We start from the raw sequence: 19,178 nt of genomic DNA, 5'->3' as shown, positions 1-19,178 counted from the left end.
ATTCATACACTACTCTCTAAACCCCATGTATTAGTCTTTATACATTTGTAATGTTTCCCTCCCATAGTTTAGCCACTTGTTGATGACTATTACTCTAGTTTCTATAAATATTTCATCATTTTCTCTTCCTTGTCTTTATTCTGTGTTCCTTGGTAGCATCCTGCTTTTTCTTTTCCAACTTCACTGAGGTATACTTAGTATATAAAAACACTGCCCAGATTTAATGTGTACATTTTGATGAATTTTAAAATAGCCATACAACCTGTGAAGCCATCATCACAATCAAGGTAATAAACATGTCCATCACCTATAAAAGACTTCTCCTGTCTCCTTGCTTTTTTATGTGTATCTTATAAAAACAGCACAAAGCACTCCTGTCTTAACAATTTTTACATGCACAACATTTCATTGTTAACTGTAGACGTAATGTTTTACGGAAGATCTCTAGAATTTACTCAACTAATATAAATGTGACTTTATATCCATTGAACAACTACCCACTTCACTCTACCCCTAACCCCTGGAAACAACCATTTTATTCTCTGGTTCTGTGAGTTTGACTATTGATAAAATGCAAGATTAAAAATGTATTTTAAAAAGTGTTGTTGAGATGGCATAAAAACATTCTCTAGAGGCTAGAAAGGAATTAAAGCATTTAACTTGAGACTTTCTGCTAAAAAGGGGTATGTATATTTGTATGCATGTACATTTTTTATAAATTTGACTGACCTACAGTAATGTGGGAAGTGAGGAGGAAGATAGGTGGGAAGTTTCACAATAAAGAATAATCAAAAAATAAAGAGAGCACAATAAAACAGTTTAGAATATATTTGTATACAGCATCATTATATATTCTTTATGACTGTGTATAAAAAAAGCTGAAAAAGGAGGGATTAGGATTATAAAATCATACAAAGGGAACCATTATTAGAATGTTGTGTGTTTTCTGTAAATTTTCTTATTTTCTGGATGTTTAAAATATTTTATAGAATAAAATTTTAAAAACATATTACAAAAGTAATCTAAATAATTAGATATCTATTTTATTCTGTTATATCTTTTACCTTGATTGTCAACTTGTGAAAAATTGATCACGTTCATTGGGAATTTACTTCCTGCGATGTGCCCAGTAAAAAACTCTGTTTGATGTTGTGTGGACTTATCTTTGTCTTTAAATAAATTCACTCCTAATATAAAATTAAAAAAAAATTTCACAAAGACATTATAACTATTTGCATACTACTCCCCATCCTTCTCACATTAGTCTTCATTTTGGCACCTGTAAATTTTTCTTTCCACATATAAGTGGCCACTTTTCTATCACTCCAATTTCTATAAACAATTTCTTCATTTTCTCCTTTTTGTTGTTCTGTTTTCTTAGATAGCATCTCACTTAATTTCAAAATTTAATCCAATCACCTTTTATATTTATTTCTATATTTGATCTGTATTCTCCTTTCAGTACTTTTTCCTTTAACAATTTATATTGCTCAAATTTTATTCAGGGCATTTAATTATAAACTCCTCATTAATAAGTAAGTATAAAATAATTAACTAAATTAATTTCATTCTTAAGATGCATGATGTTTCAAATTGGATGTAAATGAGAGCAAATTCTTGGTGTGCCTAAGGCTGTTATTCAAAATTGAGAAGGATTAATAAGCAACACTGAAGTCAAAGTAATTGAAAGAACCTACATAAAAATACTCTGAAAATTAAAGACATGGAATAATGTCTTATCATAATATACCAAATTTATCACAGCAAAACAGAAAACAAATTTAACTTCTTAGTTCCTACAATTTCAGTTTTACACTTCTAGCTTTTTCTCAGTTAAAAGTTGTCAGTAAATAATTTTTATTTGATTATTTTTAACAGTTTTTTTTTCAGGAATAGAAGTGAGATTGTAACAAAATAAAGCATTCAAAAGTAAAGTTTCATAAATCTTGCTTTAAATGTTAAATTTCAGTGAAAACACATATTTTGGTGCTTTAATCTGAGGATTCAGCTACTTTCAAATTCTGGCTTTCAGCATCACTTTTACAAAAAGTTCATTCTTTCACCAAAGAGAAATGTATTTAACCCTGTTACTCCAGGACTAAAGCTATGTCTGTGAATTGTAAACTCAGCTAGAGAACTTCACTTTAGTAGAGATATAAATTTACACACAAGACTAATTATGTATAGAAATTGAATAAAATAACTGCTATATTCCTATTCTTACACCACTTATCAACTAGCTTTTTTGCTTTTTCAGTTTCAAAGCAACACTCTTTACTAAGCCAGGAAGAAAGTGAGTAACAGTTTGAAATACTTAAACCAAGCATATTCTAAGGTCATTAGAGCGTTGGATTATATGAATTACTTTCCAAATGTATGAGCTTACAACTAAACAATATCTAGGTAAATTTCCACTGACAGCAAATACAAGACTTTAATACTATTTAAAAGATGAAATTCATGAAGATTACTCCCCATTAATATTAACATACAGTTACTGCTGCTGCTGCTACTGCTGCTAAGTCGCTTCAGTCGTGTCCGACTCTGTGACACCCCATAGACGGCAGCCCACTAGGCTTCTCTGTCCCTGGGATTCTCCAGGCAAGAACACTGGAGTGGGTTGCCATTTCCTTCTCCAATGCATGAAAGTGAAAGTGAAGTCGCTCAGTCGTGCCTGACCCTTAGCGTCCCCAGGGATTGCAGCCTCCCAGGTTCCTCCGTCCATGGGATTTTCCAGGCAAGAGTACTGGAGTGGGGTGCCATCGCCTTCTCTGACAGTTAGTGCTATCATTAGTTAAATCACAGAGACGACATAAGCCATAAATATTAGACTTCACAAATTCTTGTTCTTACCAGGGTGACTTTTATGATGTGTCTTGATTTTACTAGTTTCTTTTTCACTTTCAACAGTATCTGTCATATATTCTTTATCAGTTGCTATAGATATAAAATAAATTTGAAAACACTTTCTAAGGTAACACTTAACACACATGTATATGTGTCTGTGTATGTAGTACTAAGTTACTTAAAACTTGTTATTATGGAAGACAATATAATATCTGCACTGCACAATCATAAAACATTAGAATTTGAAGGGCTCTTAGCAATCATATAAGCCTCATGATATAGAAGCTTAGAGATGTTTTGAGATTTGACTGAGAGCACATACCAAGAAAATACAAAATTGAGCACAAGTTGAGGCCCCATAATTCCTTAACCAGTGCTTTTTCTACATGATGCCATGTCTCACACAAACCTTAATCATCTTGGGGAGTTCATGTTAATGATATAACTGCCAAGTTTACAATAAGAGGACACTCATCCTTTAAGAATATACCTATGAGTGGAACATGGCATTTTCCCCCTGCCCACTGGTCAAGTTACAAACCATGGTCACAGAAAGTTACTACCAGGCAGAAATTCTCTGACTCTCTTAAGAGTGCTTTATGCCATTTTTAAGGTTATGTAAGTCCAGTAGACATTAATGATGCAGAAGAATAACAAGACACTCTGTGGTCTAAGAAAAACTGCCTATCAGGTTGTCTTACAATGTATACCTTTCCGCTGGGGAGGGGGAAGTGGGTAAATCTGCAGCAGTACCAGCACCGGGACTGCATCCCACTCCCTTTGAGTTTTTGTGTGATTTGAAGATTTGGCAGGATTTAGTAACTACAAACTAGGTCAAAGGAGAGGAAACTGCATGAAAGTTATTAAACAAAAATTCATATTGAGAAAGTGAAAGTAGGACTGGTGACTTGGGTCAAATAATGTGTCCAATGTTTTGTGAATGGAAGGTGGTTCCAAAGAACACATACTGAAAGTTGGAAACCTATCCTGAACCTGAAACCATAAGGGGGATCTTACTATTAATACTTTGTTGTAATGGCTGAGAGCAGGAGAAAGTGTTAAAGTGTTAGAGGAGATATAACTGAGGCTCTCTGGTTTTCTGCCTCCCTTAATATCACACTAAAGATCAAGGATTGGTATGTCAAACACCCTTACACCAAGAAAAGGGGAAACAAGTGTAAACTATGAACTATGTAACAAGCCTATAGCTCTCTACTTCACCTGAGATACTGAAAATATGCTTGGTATTTTAATTGTATATGGGGAATTAATAAGCAATGCAATAACTATCTGGTAAGTCTTTAAATCCCATTCATAAACTAGACTTTTTGCTTTTCCGAATACAAAGCAACTAGCCTGAAAAAAAAAAAAAAAAAAAGAGTAGCATTTGAAATGCTTTCATTAAGTATATTCCAAGCTCACTATACCACTGAAATTTTGAGGATCACTTTTTAAAAGAAGGAGCTCTGAAATTTTAAATATGTAACTAATTTTCCATTGATAATAGCTGCTGGAGTTCCAGCAGTTCTAACTTTAGAAGGGAATTTATGAAGATACTGTATCCTGTAATAACAGCATATAGGTACTATAATCAGACTCAAACTCAAACTCTGGAAAAGATAAATAAGCTAGAATAGACCTGCAATATTCTTACTTTTACCAGGATGACTCTTGGATTGTGTCTTGATATCACTCTTTAGCATACTTCTTCCAACAGCATTTGGGAAGTGCTCTGTATCAGTGTCTATAGAAATAAACAGTTTCAAAACACTTTCATAAGATAAACATCAACATGTAGTTGTGTGAGTTTGTGTGTAATATTCCTTTAATTAGCATTTTATTATAGAAGAAGAATTATAATGAAATGTCTTACTTACAGAATCGAAATACCTTAGAATTGGGAGAGTCATTGGCAACCATATAAGCTTCATTATATGTACCTTAGAAATGTTTATTAGTTTGACTAAGACCACATAGCCAAGTAGTGATAAAAGTGATTCACAGACTGATGCCTCATTATTCTTTAATTAGGGCTTTTTTCCATAAAACACAGTCTTTTTGCAAATTTAAGTCATCCTAGAGACTTTATCTTAATTAATGTAACTTTTCATTACATTAAAACTACATTGTATACGTTAAAACTACATTCATATGGTAAGAATTATACCTGGTAAGGCCAGACATGACATTTTTTTTTTCCTGGGCCAAGTTGCCTGGAAAAAATGATGGGCATCACAGTCACAGAATGTTACTGTGAGGCAGAAATTCTTTGACTTTGTCCAGGAATATTTTAATTCCTTTTTTTTTTTGAAGAAGGTCAGCATTTTAATTTGATTTAAGTGGCATGTCTAAAATATTCCTCCCCCTTTTCCTTTCCTTCTACTAGAATATTTTTTTTAATTTATTTTTTAACTTTACAATATTAATATTGTATTGGTTTTTGTATAGAACAGTCTTTAATTCCTTTTTTAAAGGTTATACAAGTCATGGACATAAATTTGAGCAAACTGTGGGAGGTAGTGAAGGAAAGGAAAGCATGGCATGCTGCAGTCCACAGGGTAGCAAAGAGTTGGACACAACTTAGCGACCAAATGACAACAACTATAAATCAAAAGATAACACTGATGGAAAAGTTAACAAGTAATCTGTAGACTGGCACTTTATCCCAGATCTTTTACTTGGGGAAAAGGAAATGGGTAGTTTGCATGAATATGAGCATTGGTATTATACCTCTTTCCATTTGAGTCTTTGTGTGATTTTCACTTTTTGATGGATTCAGAAGCAATGATATAGTTTCAATGACAGAAAAAATTTTATTTAAAATAATTTTATATTGTAAAATAAATAATTAGAATTGGTGACTTTGGGTCACCTATTAGGTAAAGATTTTGGTGGGAGGGAGAAGGGTTCAGGATGGGGAACACATGTATACCTGTGGCAGATTCATGTTGATATATGGCAAAACCAATACAATATTATAAAGTTAAAAATAAAATGAAATTAAAAAAAAAGATTTTGGTGGGCAAAATTTGGTTCTAATATAGCATATAAGTGAAGGTGGAAACTGTCATATCCAGAATTTATAAACCAGAAGTCCTGCTTTGGAGAAATGACTGAGCCCATGAATGTTTCAAGCATGTGCTATCTCTGAGGCAGCACAAATTTATCACCACTGCAATCTAAACAGAGGTGAAGACCATGGGGCATCATTACTAAAACCAAAGACACATTAAATTGAGCATTTGTGAAAGTCATGTGTGCTATGGCAACACATAACACATAAAAAGATTAGCAGACTCTAGCTGCTGATGTTTCTCCAACAGAAAAAAAATTAGAAGAACTGATTCATTTGATTTGAAAAAGCAAAGGCTTCTTAGGTAAGCAGGGAGGCAATGGGAATAACCTTTGAGGACAGATTGGGTTAAACACTGGAAGCATAAATGATATGTGGTAAAGAAGCCTAATTTATTCAGAGCCACAATTTTCCTTCTTCACAACATCTTCCCATTGCTTTTAAGTATTTAAAGGAAAGTCCTATCCTGCTTGGAGTTTACTAAACTGTTTTTGTAAAGTTTAACATACAATATGCCTATTTTAAACGTGCAATCAATGGTTATTAATATATTTATAGAATGTGTAACAATCGCCATAGTCAATTTTAGAATCAACTTCAGAGTCATACTAATTAAATTGTAGGAAAATGCAGAAGCATGACTGACATATAGTTTTATTCCCTTATCCCCATTTTTGTGCTACTGAATTACATGTTACATGTATAAAATTAAAGATATTGTTAAAATTGTTCTTACAATTATTTCTTTATGAACCTATATAATTTTTAAAGAATCTGAGAGACAAAATTAGAGCAAGTTTAGTATGAATATGTAGTGTTTGTTCTATTAGCTACCATCTAGTGTTATTCACATAATTTTCAGCCATCTTTTCAAATATTTTTACTGCACTCTCTCTCTTCTAGTATTTCCCATTACCTTAAATTCACTGTTTCTTTCTTCGGACTCTTCCCTTAGGCAGTATTCAATCTCTTCCCTTAGGCAGTATTTTCATTTCATTTATTGTATATTTCAACCACATTTGGTTCTTCTACATTTTTATTTTTAGATGATAATATCTAGTTGATGAAATATTTTCATCATATCTTTGTTTTCTTAAAACAAAATTTCCTTTTTCTATTTATAATAACTATTAGGTCATCACTGTCTGCTAAATCCAACATCCAAGACTCTCACAAGCATATTGCATGGGTCACAATTTACTATTTCCTTGCATGTCTTAATTTTTTTTTTTTGCTAATAACTGGACATTTTCGGGGCTTCCAGGGTGCCACTAGTGGTAAAGAACCTGCCTGCCAATGCAGGAAACATGAGAGATGTGGGTTCGATCCCTGGGTTGGGAAGATCCCCTGGAGAAAGGCATGGCAACCCACTCCAGTATTCTTGCCTGGAGAATTCCATGGACAGAGGAACCTGGCAGGCTATAGTCCATGCAGTCGTAAAGAGTTGGACATGACTGAAGTGACTTAGTATGGACATTTTAGATAATATATCATAGTATTTCTGGATTCTAATTTGTTTCCCTATACAAGGCTTGTTGTTTAGTGTGTTCGCTTGCTTGTTTGCTTGTTTATTTACAGTGATTTCTCAGAAGTGTCTTATTAATGTCTCTTTTCTCCTGAGGTGTGAAGCCTCACCCATTGGTCCTCAGAGGGCACATCCTCAGGCATGCACACAATAGTCTCTTGGTGTTTGTAGTTACAGGGTTCTGTTCGAATGTCTGTTTTCCTTTTATCTCTAGATGTCTTCTTTCAATATCACAGAAAACACCATAAAGAAATGTGTGTAATGCTGTTGCTGCTGCTGCTGCTGCTGCTAAGTCACTTCAGTTGTGTCCGACTCTGTGCGACCCCATAGATGGCAGCCCACCAGGCTTTCCCGTCTCTGGGATCCTCCAGGCAAGAATACTGGAGTGGGTTGCCACTTCCTTCTCCAATGCATGAAAGTGAAAAGTGAAAGTGAAGTCGCTCAGTCGTATCCGACTCTTCTCGACCCCATGGACTGCAGCTTACCAGGTTCCTCTGTCCATGGGATTTTCCAGGCAAGAGTACTGGAGTGGGGTGCCATTGCCTTCTCCTGTAATGCTGTTACTACAGGTCTAATAAAGAGGGAATTGATAACCACTGAGATGTTATATTCTTATCACATTCCTTAGCTAGCCTTTCTGCACTTGCAAATTCAAGAGAAATGTCTACCTAAGCTGAAAACAGAAAGTGAATAGAATATAATTGGGCATATTTTTCACCAAGTATATGCTAAGTTTATTAAAGGACTGGTTTTTATGGATTACATCCTAAGTGAATGAGTTCTACCATTAATAATATGTAGATAGTTTTACATTGATATTTAATATTGAATTTAAGGAAAAAATTCTTGAAAATTTCAGCCCATGTAATATTAAAACATAGATACTGATGTTATTCATGACTCTTGTTTAAATATCTCTAGAGAAGATAAGTAAACCTGAAATCTTAGATTTGTAAAATTTCTATTCTTACCAGGGAGATTGCTTGATTGTGTCCTGAACTGTCCCTTTATTACACCTCTTCCAGTTTTACCTGTCAAGCCTTGTATATTAGTCCCTGTAGAAAAGAACAAATTTCAAAACACTTTACAAGGTAACTATTTACATAGAAACATGTGTGTGCATTTGCATGTGTGTGTTTGTGCACATGTGTGTGTGTATTGCTGTTATGAAAGATGAGTTATATTGAAATGTCTGGTTTGGAGAATCACAAAACCTTAAATTAGAACAGATGAAGCAATTATTAGTATGTAAGTTACATTATATTGAAGTTTAGATATATTTAGGATATGACTAAAATCAAACATTCAGGGAATGACAAATGGATGTACCACTTTGTGCCTAACTGGTGCCTCTTCTATAATCCTTTTACCAGTATCTTTTCTTTAACCATGTTTAATTCCTTAACCAGTGATTTTTCTATACAATGCTCTCTTTTACACAAGCTGAAATCATTCCAGAGAATTTATGATAGTAATATAATTTCCAAGTTCATATCAAAAGTACAGTTACTCTGTAAGGATGCTCCCAATGAGGCACAACTTCACATTTTTTTCCCCATCAAGACAAGATATAAACAAGAGTCTTCTTAGTCATAGAAACTTACCATGAGTCAGAAATTCTTTGACTTACCCAGGAAAATTTTAATTCCCTTTTAGGCTGCTGCTGCTGCTGCTGCTGCTAAGTCGCTTCAGTCATGTCCGACTCTGTGCGACCCCATAGACGGCAGCCCAACAGGCTTCCCCATCCCTGGGATTCTCCAGGCAAGAACACTGGAGTGGGTTGCCATTTCCTTCTCCAATGCATGAAAGTGAAAAGTGAAAGTGAAGTTGCTCAGTCATGTCCGATTCTAGTGACCCCATGGACTGCAGCCTACCAGGCTCCTCTGTCCATGGGATTTTCCAGGCAAAAGTACTGGAGTGGGGTGCCATTGCCTTCTCCCCCTCTTAGGCTACATAACTGTAAATCATGTGGGTATCACTGACTTAAAAAAAAGTGCCTCTGGGATTCCTTGGGCATATACATTTCATGTCTTGCCAGGAGGAAATGGCAATATTTGTACCAGAACCAGGACTCTGATAGGATCCATTTCCATTTGAATTTTTATGTGGTCTAAAGTTTTTGCTATAATTGACAGCAATTAACTAAGATTGGATGACATAAAAATACATGAAAGTTAGTTTAAAGATATTCACACTGAGAAAGGGATAATGAGGATTGGGAACCTAAAGGGCATGCATGCAGTTGCATTTTGATGCTAGTGGTTTTAACAGGGCTCTATTTGAATGCCTGTTTCCCTGGATCAAAAGGTTAGTGCATGAAAGTTGGTTCCAGTTGAGCATGTAAATGTAGTTGGAAACCTGTCATAATTCTGACGCTGTCCAGTAGAAGACCACTTTGAAAAAAGGGCTGAGCCCATGCATAAATGCAAAAGGTAGCATTATGATTTTGGTAGCCCAAGTGTACTACAGAGAAGATACCTCCTGGAACATCAATAACAAAATGAACAAAAGTGAATCAGATTGGCTATGTAAGTCTTCAATAAATAATACTTAGTGGGAGTAATAAAATTTATAGTCACACAAAATTAGGGATTAGCGTATATATTTTAGCCACTTTCATCTTCCTCCAATTAATTAATAAGGAGAATGGAATCATTTGACTCAAGAAAGCAGAGGATCCTCAGATAAGCTGGGAGCCAATGAGAACAGCATTTGATCTCATTGTTGTTCAGTCATTAAGTCATGTCTGACTCTTTGTGACCCCATGGACTGCACCATGTCAGGCCTCCCTATCCCTCACTGTCTCCCAGAGTTTGCCCAAGTTCATGTCCACTGAGTCAGTAATGCTATCCAACCATCTCATCCTCTGCTGCCCTCTTATTTTGCTTTCAATCTTTCCCAGCATCAGGATCTTTTTCAATGAGTTGGCTCTTCACATCAGGTGGCCAGAGAATTGGAACTTCAGCATCAGTCCTTCCAGTGAGTATTCAGGGTTGATTTCCTTCAGGATTTGATATGGTATATTACCACATATATATGGAATCTAGAAAAATGGTACTGATGAACCTGTTTCCAGGGCAGGCATAGAGATGCAGACATAGAGAACAGACTTGCGGACGTAGTTGGGGAAGGAGAGGGTGGGGCAAACTGACAGAGCAGCACTGAAATACACCACACTACTGTGTGCAAAATAGATAGCTAGGGGATAACTGCTGTCTAAAAAGGGACTCAGATTGGTACTCTATGACAACCTAGAGGGGTGGGATGGGGATGAAGGGGAGGGAGGCTCAACAGGGAGGGGATATATGTATACTTATGGCTGATTCACAGTGCTATACAGGAGAAACCAACAAAACATTGCAAAGCAATTATCCTCCAATTTAAAAAAAGAATAGCATTTGAGGGAAGATTGAGTTTAAGCGCTAGGAATTAAAAGGTTTGCACTAGAAAAGTCTTTGAAATTTCTCAAAGGAAAAGAAATTTAACAAGGCAAAATGGTTGTCTGAGGAGATCGTCTTACAAATAGCTGAGAAAAGAAGAGAAGCAAAAGCAAAGGAGAAAGGGAGAGATATACCCAACTGAATGCAGAGTTCCAAAGAACAGCAAGGAGAGATAAGAAAGTCTTAAGTAAACAATGCCAAGAAACAGGAAAACAATAGAATGGGAAAGACTAGAGATCTCTTCAAGAAAATTAGAGATGCCCAGGGAACATGTCATTCAAAGATGGGCACAATAAAGGACAGAAATAGTAAGGACCTAAGAAATAGAAGAGATTAAAAAGAGGTGGCAAGAATACACAGATATTCTACAAAAAAAGGTTTGAATGACCCAGATAACCATGATGGTGTGGTCACTCAGCTAGAGCCAGACAACCTAGAGTGTGAAGTCAAGTGGGCCTTACTTTACTACAAAGAAAGCTACATGAAGTGATGGAATTTCAAAGAAATTACTATATGAAAGCTATATGAAGCTATACGAAGTGATGGAATTTCGGCTGAGCTATTAAAAATCTTAAAATGATGTCATTAAAGTGCTGCACTCAGTATGCCAGCAAATTTGGAAAACTCAGCAGTGGCCACAGGACTGGAAAAGGTCAGTTTTCATTCCAATTCCAAGGAAAGGCAATGCCAAAGAATGTTCAAACTACCTTACAACTGCACTTGTTTTACATGCTGGTAAGATAATGCTCAAAATCCTTCAAGTTAGGCTTCAACAGTATGTAAACCAAGAACTTTCAGATGTACAAGCTGGATTTTAAAAAGGCAGAGGAATCAGAGATCAAATCGCCATCCTAGATCATAGAAAAAGCAAGACAATTCCAGAAAACCATTTATTTCTGTTTCCTTGACTATGCTAAAGCCTTTGACTATATGGATCAGAACAAACTGGAAAATTCTTAAAGAGGTGGGAGTACCAGACCATCTTACCTGTCTCCTGAGAAACCTGTATGCAGGTTAAGAAGCAATAGTTAGAACTGGACATGGAACAACAGACTGGTTCAAAGTTGGGAAAGGGGTGTGTAAAGGCTGTATGTTGTCACCCCATTTATTTAACTTATATGCAGAGGACATCATTCAAAATGTCAGGCTGGAAGAATCACAAGCTGGAATCAAGACTGCTGGGAGAAATATCAACAACCTCAGATATGCACATGACACCACCCTTATGGTAGAAAGTGAAGAAGAACTAAAGAGCCTCTTGATGAAAGTGAAAGAGGAGGGTGAAAAAGCTGGCTTAAAACTCAACATTCAAAAACTAAGATCATGACATCTGGTCCTATCATTTCATGGCAAATAAATGGGGAAAAGATGGAAACAATGACAGATTTTATTTTCTTGGGCTTCAAAATCACTGCAGATAGTGACTGCAGCCATGAAATTAAAAGACACTTGCTCCTTGCAATAAAAGCTATGACAAACTTTGACAGTGTATTAAAAAGCAGAGGTATCATTTTGCTGTCAAAGGTCTGTATAGTCAAAGCTGTGTTTTTTCCAGTAGTCATGTATGGACGTGAGAGTTGGACCATAAAGAAGGCTGAGCACTGAAGAATTGATGCTTTCAAACTGTGGTGCTGGAGAAGACTCTTGAGAGTCCCTTGGACAGCAAGGAGATCAAACCAGTCAATCCTAAAGGAAATCTGTCCTGAATACTCATTGGAAGGACTGACACTGAAGCTGAAGCTCCAATACTTTGGCCACTTGATGCTAAGAGCAGACTCACTGGAAAAGACCCTGATGCTGGGAAAGACTGAAGGCAGGAGGAGAAGAGGGCAACGGAAGATGAGATGGTTTGATTCCATCACTGACTCAGTGTGGAAACTCAGTGAGTTTGAGCAAACTCCAGGAGATGGTGAAGTTCAGGGAAGCCTGGCATGCTACACCTCATGTGGTTGCAAAGACTTGGACATGACTTAGTGACTGAACAAGAACAGCATATATAACTTTTCCATATTTTTTATACTGCTCTATACAACTGTCTTTTAAGTCAATTAATAGAAGAACAGGAAATACTCTTTCATATTGTCTTTTAAAGCACGGAATTCTTTTTTTAAACTTTAACCCATTTCCTTCTGTTTTTTTGACATGAACTTATTCATGTGGTACCCATAAAGTACATTGGAAACATGTATTTGGTTTCACAAAGAAGGAGAAAAAAATGAAAAAATATGGTTGTTTATGGAAAGCTGCACAGGAGGAGAAAGACGATGGAACAAAAGAGGATGCCACCCAAGAGTCTTGCTCTTCAGACTACAGTATTTACATAGTAATGTAAATACAGTTTATACCTTGGCCATCAGGGCCACTCTAATTGCTTGAGTGTTTAGAACTTCAGAGCACTATTTTTGTTTCAAGTTTGTTTTCTGTTTCCCAAGTGAGACAACTTATTATTTCTTTTTGTTGTTGTTATTTTTTAAAACTTTATTTCAGTAAAATACATGCTTTCACTATTAAGATTTACACATAGTTAATGTTCTATTGACAGTATTGTTTCTTATTATTAAAGTAACATATGGTTAACTTTTAAAAATTCCACCTATGAGTGAAATCATATGGTATTTGTCTTTCTCTGTTTGGCTTACTTCACTGTATCACTGAATTTTTTATGGATCACTTTTGAATCAAATAAATTCTAAAATTAACAATATGCAGCTAATTTCCCACTGACAGTAATTGCTAGAATTCTAGTAATTATAGGAGGGAATTGATGACATTTTTTAATCCTATAATAATAGCATATAGGTGCTGTAGTCACTAAAGATGCAAAGTTAAATAAACTTCAGAGAAACTATTAATAAAAACAACAGGAAACAGACTCAAAATATTGTTCTTACCAAGATGGTTCTTGGGTTGTGTCTTGAATTCACTCTTCAAGAAATGTTTACCAATAATATCTGGGAATAGCTCTGCATCAGATGCTACAGAAATAAACAGTTTCAAGATACATTTGTAAGCTAAACATTAACATGTGTATGTTTGTGTGTTTGTGTGTGTGGAATATGTGTGTATTCTTTTTTTTTTAGAACAACTCAGCAAAATAAAATTCCGGTTTATTGTTGGACAACATTGTTTCACACATACATCAAACAGGCCAAAAAAATAAACAGCAACTTCATAGACAAAAAAAGGAAAAAAAAGAAACCTTTTATCTTTGGCCTTTTTAACCATCTCATACAAACCAACTACTTATAGTACAGCTAAGTACATACACAAAAAAAGTTACTGGAATGCTCGGAATAAGATTTTTTTTGTTGTTGTTGTTTTTGCTTTTTTTACAAGGTTTTTTTTCTCCTTTGAGATTATAATGAACATGGTCACACCACAAGTAAAGTCAGAGTAGGACAGAGAACGCTCGGAAGGCTGGTTTGGTCATCCGAGATCATTAAAAATGGCTGACCCCTAACAATATGTACAAAAATATAAAATGTAAATAAAAAATACAAACAAATTTTCCTTTTTAAAGTACTTTAAGAAAAAAAGCAGGGCCTTAGAAGTTTTGGTTCTTTTTTCCTCCCCTGTTGCAAATTCACGTTGTGGTTTTGGTTGGGTGGTGGAGAGCGCTGTCGTCTGTGGGTGGCGCTGCCCGCCAGGGGCGGGCGGGCGGGACTCTCTACTCGAAGGTGACCACGTTTATAGATTCTGAGACGGGAAGTGGAGGGTGAATAGGTCACGGTGGCCTTTTTTTTTTAAGTTTAACTTTTCCTTTTTTGCTGTCTAGTCATCTTCATCAGTCTTCTGCTTCTTGGTATCCACATCGTCATCCTCGTCATCTTCAGCTGCCCGTTTGCCCGTAGCTGCCTCGGCCTCCTCATCTTCATCTCCGTCCTCTTCCTCACCGTCACCTTCCTCCTCCTCCTCCTCTTCCTCCCCACCTTCCTCCTCTTCTTCGTCTACCTCATTGTCTGCCTCCTGCTCCCCATTTTCCTCATTAGCATTCCCATTTGCAGGTGCCTCTCTCCCATTCTCCGCCTCCTCCACAACTTCCTTCTTCTCCTTTAAGTCCTTGGTGGTGATCTCGGAGCTGGTGTCCACGGCCGCGTCTGACATGATGGGGCACTCCGGTGATCCGATGCAACGGACTGAGAAGAAAAGCGGGAGTTCGAGGACTCTGGCGGTAAAGCTGCCGGAGCCCGCGGCGGCGGAGATGGCGCGCGGCGGAGGTGGCTGCGGCGATCAGGGAAGCCGGAGACGGGAACAATGCAAAGATGGCTTTTCAGAGCAGCCAGTGTGTGTGTGTATTCTTATTAGATATTTTTATGATAGGAGAAGAATTATAATGAAATGCCTGGACTGCACACGTAATACCTTTAGAATTGGAAGTCTTATAAACCTCATTATATTGAGGCTCAGAAATGTTTAGTGATTTCACCAAGGCCATATATCTAGTAACAACAAACAAAATTGATCCATAGACTGATGCCTCATAGTTCCTTAACTGGGAACTTTTCCATAAAATATAAAGTCTTTCACAAATTTAAGTCACCCTAGAGACTTCATTTTTCACTTTTACTTAATAAATATAATCTTCTTGTGTATATTACAAAACATTCATATGGCAGGGATGTACCCGGTGAGGTGGGATATAACACTTTTTCATTTTTACATTTGGCAGTACATTCAACTTCTTTCCTCTTAGTTTCTGACTTTCAAATTTCATTTAGAGCATTTAGTTATAAATTTACCATTAATAAGTATGAAATAACTAACAATTTTGTTATTAAATAGCAGGGCATTTTTAAATGAATGGATATAAAAGAAAGCACTTTTTGCTGTATCTAAGTTAATTATTCAAAACTGACAAGGATCTCTATTAATAAGCAACACTGAAGCAAAAATTAATTGAAAGAACATAACCCAAAATACTCTGAAGTAAAACACAAAACAAATTTAACTGCTTGGTTCAAACAATTTCACTTTTACACCACCAGCTTTTCCCCACTTAAAAGTTGTTGGAGTAAATAAGTTTTATTTGATTCATTTTTAACATTACTTTTTTTTGGAAATAAAAGTGAGAGTGTAATAAAATAAAGGAATCAAAAGCAAATAAATTTTGTTTCTTTTATAGTGATATTCCCTAGAAGGTTTGTCTCTGCTTGCTCTTAATATTTTTATTCCCTGCTGCTGCTGCTGCTGCTGCTAAGTCGCTTCAGTCATGTCCGACTCTGTGCGACCCCATAGACGGCAGCCCACCAGGCTCCCCCGTCCCTGGGATTCTCCAGGCAACAACACTGGAATGGGTTGCCATTTCCTTCTCCAATGCATGAAAGTGAAAAGTCAAAGTGAAGTCACTCAGTCGTGTCCGACTCTTAGCGACCCCATGGACTGCAGCCTACCAGGCTCCTCCCTCAATGTGATTTGCCAGGCAAGAGTACTGGAGTGGGGTGCCATTGCCTTCTCCGTTGCAAGTCTAGTTTTCAGCATCAGTTCTGCAGAAAGTTCATGACCATAGGATTTCCTAAACCAAAGAGAAATGTATCTAACTCTGTTACTCCAAGACTAAAGCAGTGTTGTTGAATTGTAAACTCTGCTAGAGAACTCCACTTAGTAGAGATATGAATTTACATGCCAACTTAATTATGTAGAGGAAATTGGTAACCAATGAAGTAACTGTTATATTCCTTATCTCATCAACTGGCTTTTTTTGCTTTTTCCATGTTAAGCTAGCAATGAAAATGAATAGAAGGGCAGTTGGAAACACTGAAACCAAGCATATTCTAAAGTCATTAGAGCATAGGATTATATGGGTTACTTTGGTGGTGGTTTAGTCACTAAGTCATGTCCGACTCTTGTGACCCCATGGACAGTAGCCTGCCAGGCTCCTCTGTCCATGGGATTCTCCAGGTAAGCATACTGGAGTGGGGTGCTATTTCCTTCTCCAGGGGATCTTCCCAACCCAGGAATCAAACCCAGGTCTCCTGCACTGCAGGCAGATTCTTTACCAACTGAGCTATGAGGGAAGCCTATGGATTACTTTACAAATACTTAAAAACTAGTAACATTCAGCTAATTTTCCACTGATAGTAAATACTAGAGTTTAATTATTAGAGGGAATTCATAAGCATTTTTCCCTGTTAATAACAAAATATAGTCACTGTTGTCATTAATGGTTCATAGTTAATTAAATCCCAGAAAAGACATAAACCATAAGTATTACTTGAAAAACTGTTGTTCTTATCAATGTGATTCTTTGTGTCTTTGACCAATTACTTTTTCTCTTCTAACTGTATCTGTCATGCATTCTATATCAGTCTCTATAGATATAAAACAAATTTCAAAACACTTTTTAAGGTAACCACTAACACACATGTATGTCTATCATTGTATCTATGTGTAGTACTAAGTTAATTAGTATTTGTTATCACAGAAGAGAAATTATATGCCTGCACTGCATGGTCATAAAACATTAGAATTTGAAGGGCTCTTAGCAATCATATAAGCCTCATGAAACTTAGAGATGTTTTGAGATTTGACTGAGAACACATACCAAGAAAATACAAAATTGACTATAAGCTGAGGCCCCATAATTCCTTAACCAGTGCTTTTTCTACATGATGCCATGTCTCACACAAACCTTAATCATCTTGGGGAGTTCATGTTAATGATATAACTGCCAAGTTTACAATAAGAGGACACTCATCCTTTAAGAATATACCTATGAGTGGAACATGGCATTTTCCCCCTGCCCACTGGTCAAGTTACAAACCATGGTCACAGAAAGTTACTACCAGGCAGAAATTCTCTGACTCTCTTAAGAGTGCTTTATGCCATTTTTAAGGTTATGTAAGTCCAGTAGACATTAATGATGCAGAAGAATAACAAGACACTCTGTGGTCTAAGAAAAACTGCCTATCAGGTTGTCTTACAATGTATACCTTTCCGCTGGGGAGGGGGAAGTGGGTAAATCTGCAGCAGTACCAGCACCGGGACTGCATCCCACTCCCTTTGAGTTTTTGTGTGATTTGAAGATTTGGCAGGATTTAGTAACTACAAACTAGGTCAAAGGAGAGGAAACTGCATGAAAGTTATTAAACAAAAATTCATATTGAGAAAGTGAAAGTAGGACTGGTGACTTGGGTCAAATAATGTGTCCAATGATTTGTGAATGGAAGGTGGTTCCAAAGAACACATACTGAAAGTTGGAAACCTATCCTGAACCTGAAACCATAGGGGGATCTTACTATTAATACTTTGTTGTAATGGCTGAGAGCAGGAGAAAGTGTTAAAGGTCCTACAGAGGAGATATAACTGAGGCTCTCTGGTTTTTCTCCACCTGGTATAGGTTAAGAATGACAAGTACAGTTGATGCCTATATAAGCAAGGAAGCATTAAGAAGAGCATCTAATAGCAGAATTAAGGATGAGGGAAAAAAGGGTATGTGCTAGAGGAATCTGTAACCTAGTATGAATCACAATTTTCCTCCTTCACAATACTTTCTCACTGCTTAATTTATTTTTTACACCTACTTTTCCTGAAGTTCCTAGTACCTGATTCACACTTTGTTTCTTTGCCTGTCTCAAATTTTGGGGGATAAATACTGGGCATTCTAGATAATATAAGAAATCTAGATACTGAGTTCCCCTCCTCTTTGGAGGCTTGTTGTTGCTGTTTTCCTCATTATTTGTTTAGTGACTTGGCTGGAATATGTAAAAGTGTGAAAGTGTTAGTCACTCAGGCATGTCTGACTCTTTGTCACCCCAAGGACTTTAGCCCACCGGGCTCCTGTGTCCATAGGATTTCCTAGACAAGAATACTTGTGGGTAGCCATTCCCTTCTCCAGGGGATCTTTCCAACCCAGGGATCAAACCTGGGTTTTATGCATTGCAGGCAGATTCTTTACCATCTGAGCTACCAGGGAAGCATATATTCTGTTGTTGAGAAGTCTCCTTCTCTGCAGCATGAAGCTTCTAATGTTGCTCCTCTGGGAGCACAGACTTGGGCAAAGAGTTACCTTTGATGACAGCTGCTTTTCCTTGTGAGTATCTCTTTCCTTTACTTTTCTGTCAAGCTCTCTGCCTCCCTTAATATCACACCAAAGATCAAAGAGCAGTGTGTCAAATACCATTACACCAAGACAAGGGGCAGCAGTATAAACTATGAGCTACACAACAAGACTAAAGATCTCTATTTCACCAGAGTTACTGAAACTGTGCCAGTATTTTAATTAATTAGAGGGAATTAGTAAGCAATGAAATCTCCATTTTAATTCCATTGATAAAACTAGCTTTTCTGCTTATGC

At 36.6% G+C, this 19,178-nt stretch overlaps 2 protein-coding genes across 2 annotated transcripts in view; both read right to left on the bottom strand.

The window, feature by feature from the left end:
- Positions 1–19,178, bottom strand: part of LOC113902735 (coiled-coil domain-containing protein 7-like) — a 169,077-nt gene that overhangs the window by 22,466 nt on the left and 127,433 nt on the right. Inside the window, exons 20-23 of the mRNA XM_027558129.1 lie at positions 13,777–13,860; positions 8,417–8,500; positions 4,502–4,591; positions 1,065–1,187 (exon numbers count right to left, since the gene is read on the bottom strand). Coding sequence (XP_027413930.1) covers positions 1,065–1,187; positions 4,502–4,591; positions 8,417–8,500; positions 13,777–13,860 — 381 coding nt within the window. The remainder of the gene's footprint in view (positions 1–1,064; positions 1,188–4,501; positions 4,592–8,416; positions 8,501–13,776; positions 13,861–19,178) is intronic.
- Positions 13,972–15,171, bottom strand: LOC113903612 (prothymosin alpha). The gene has a single exon (XM_027560007.1). It carries the CDS (start codon positions 14,987–14,989, stop codon positions 14,657–14,659), a length of 333 nt encoding a protein of 110 aa, XP_027415808.1. The 5' UTR covers positions 14,990–15,171; the 3' UTR covers positions 13,972–14,656.

This window comes from Bos indicus x Bos taurus, chromosome 13, assembly GCF_003369695.1.
Source record: "Bos indicus x Bos taurus breed Angus x Brahman F1 hybrid chromosome 13, Bos_hybrid_MaternalHap_v2.0, whole genome shotgun sequence".
NCBI lineage: Eukaryota > Metazoa > Chordata > Mammalia > Artiodactyla > Bovidae > Bos > Bos indicus x Bos taurus.
Note: the sequence above shows the minus strand (reverse complement) of the source record. Positions and strands in the feature narration are given on the sequence as shown.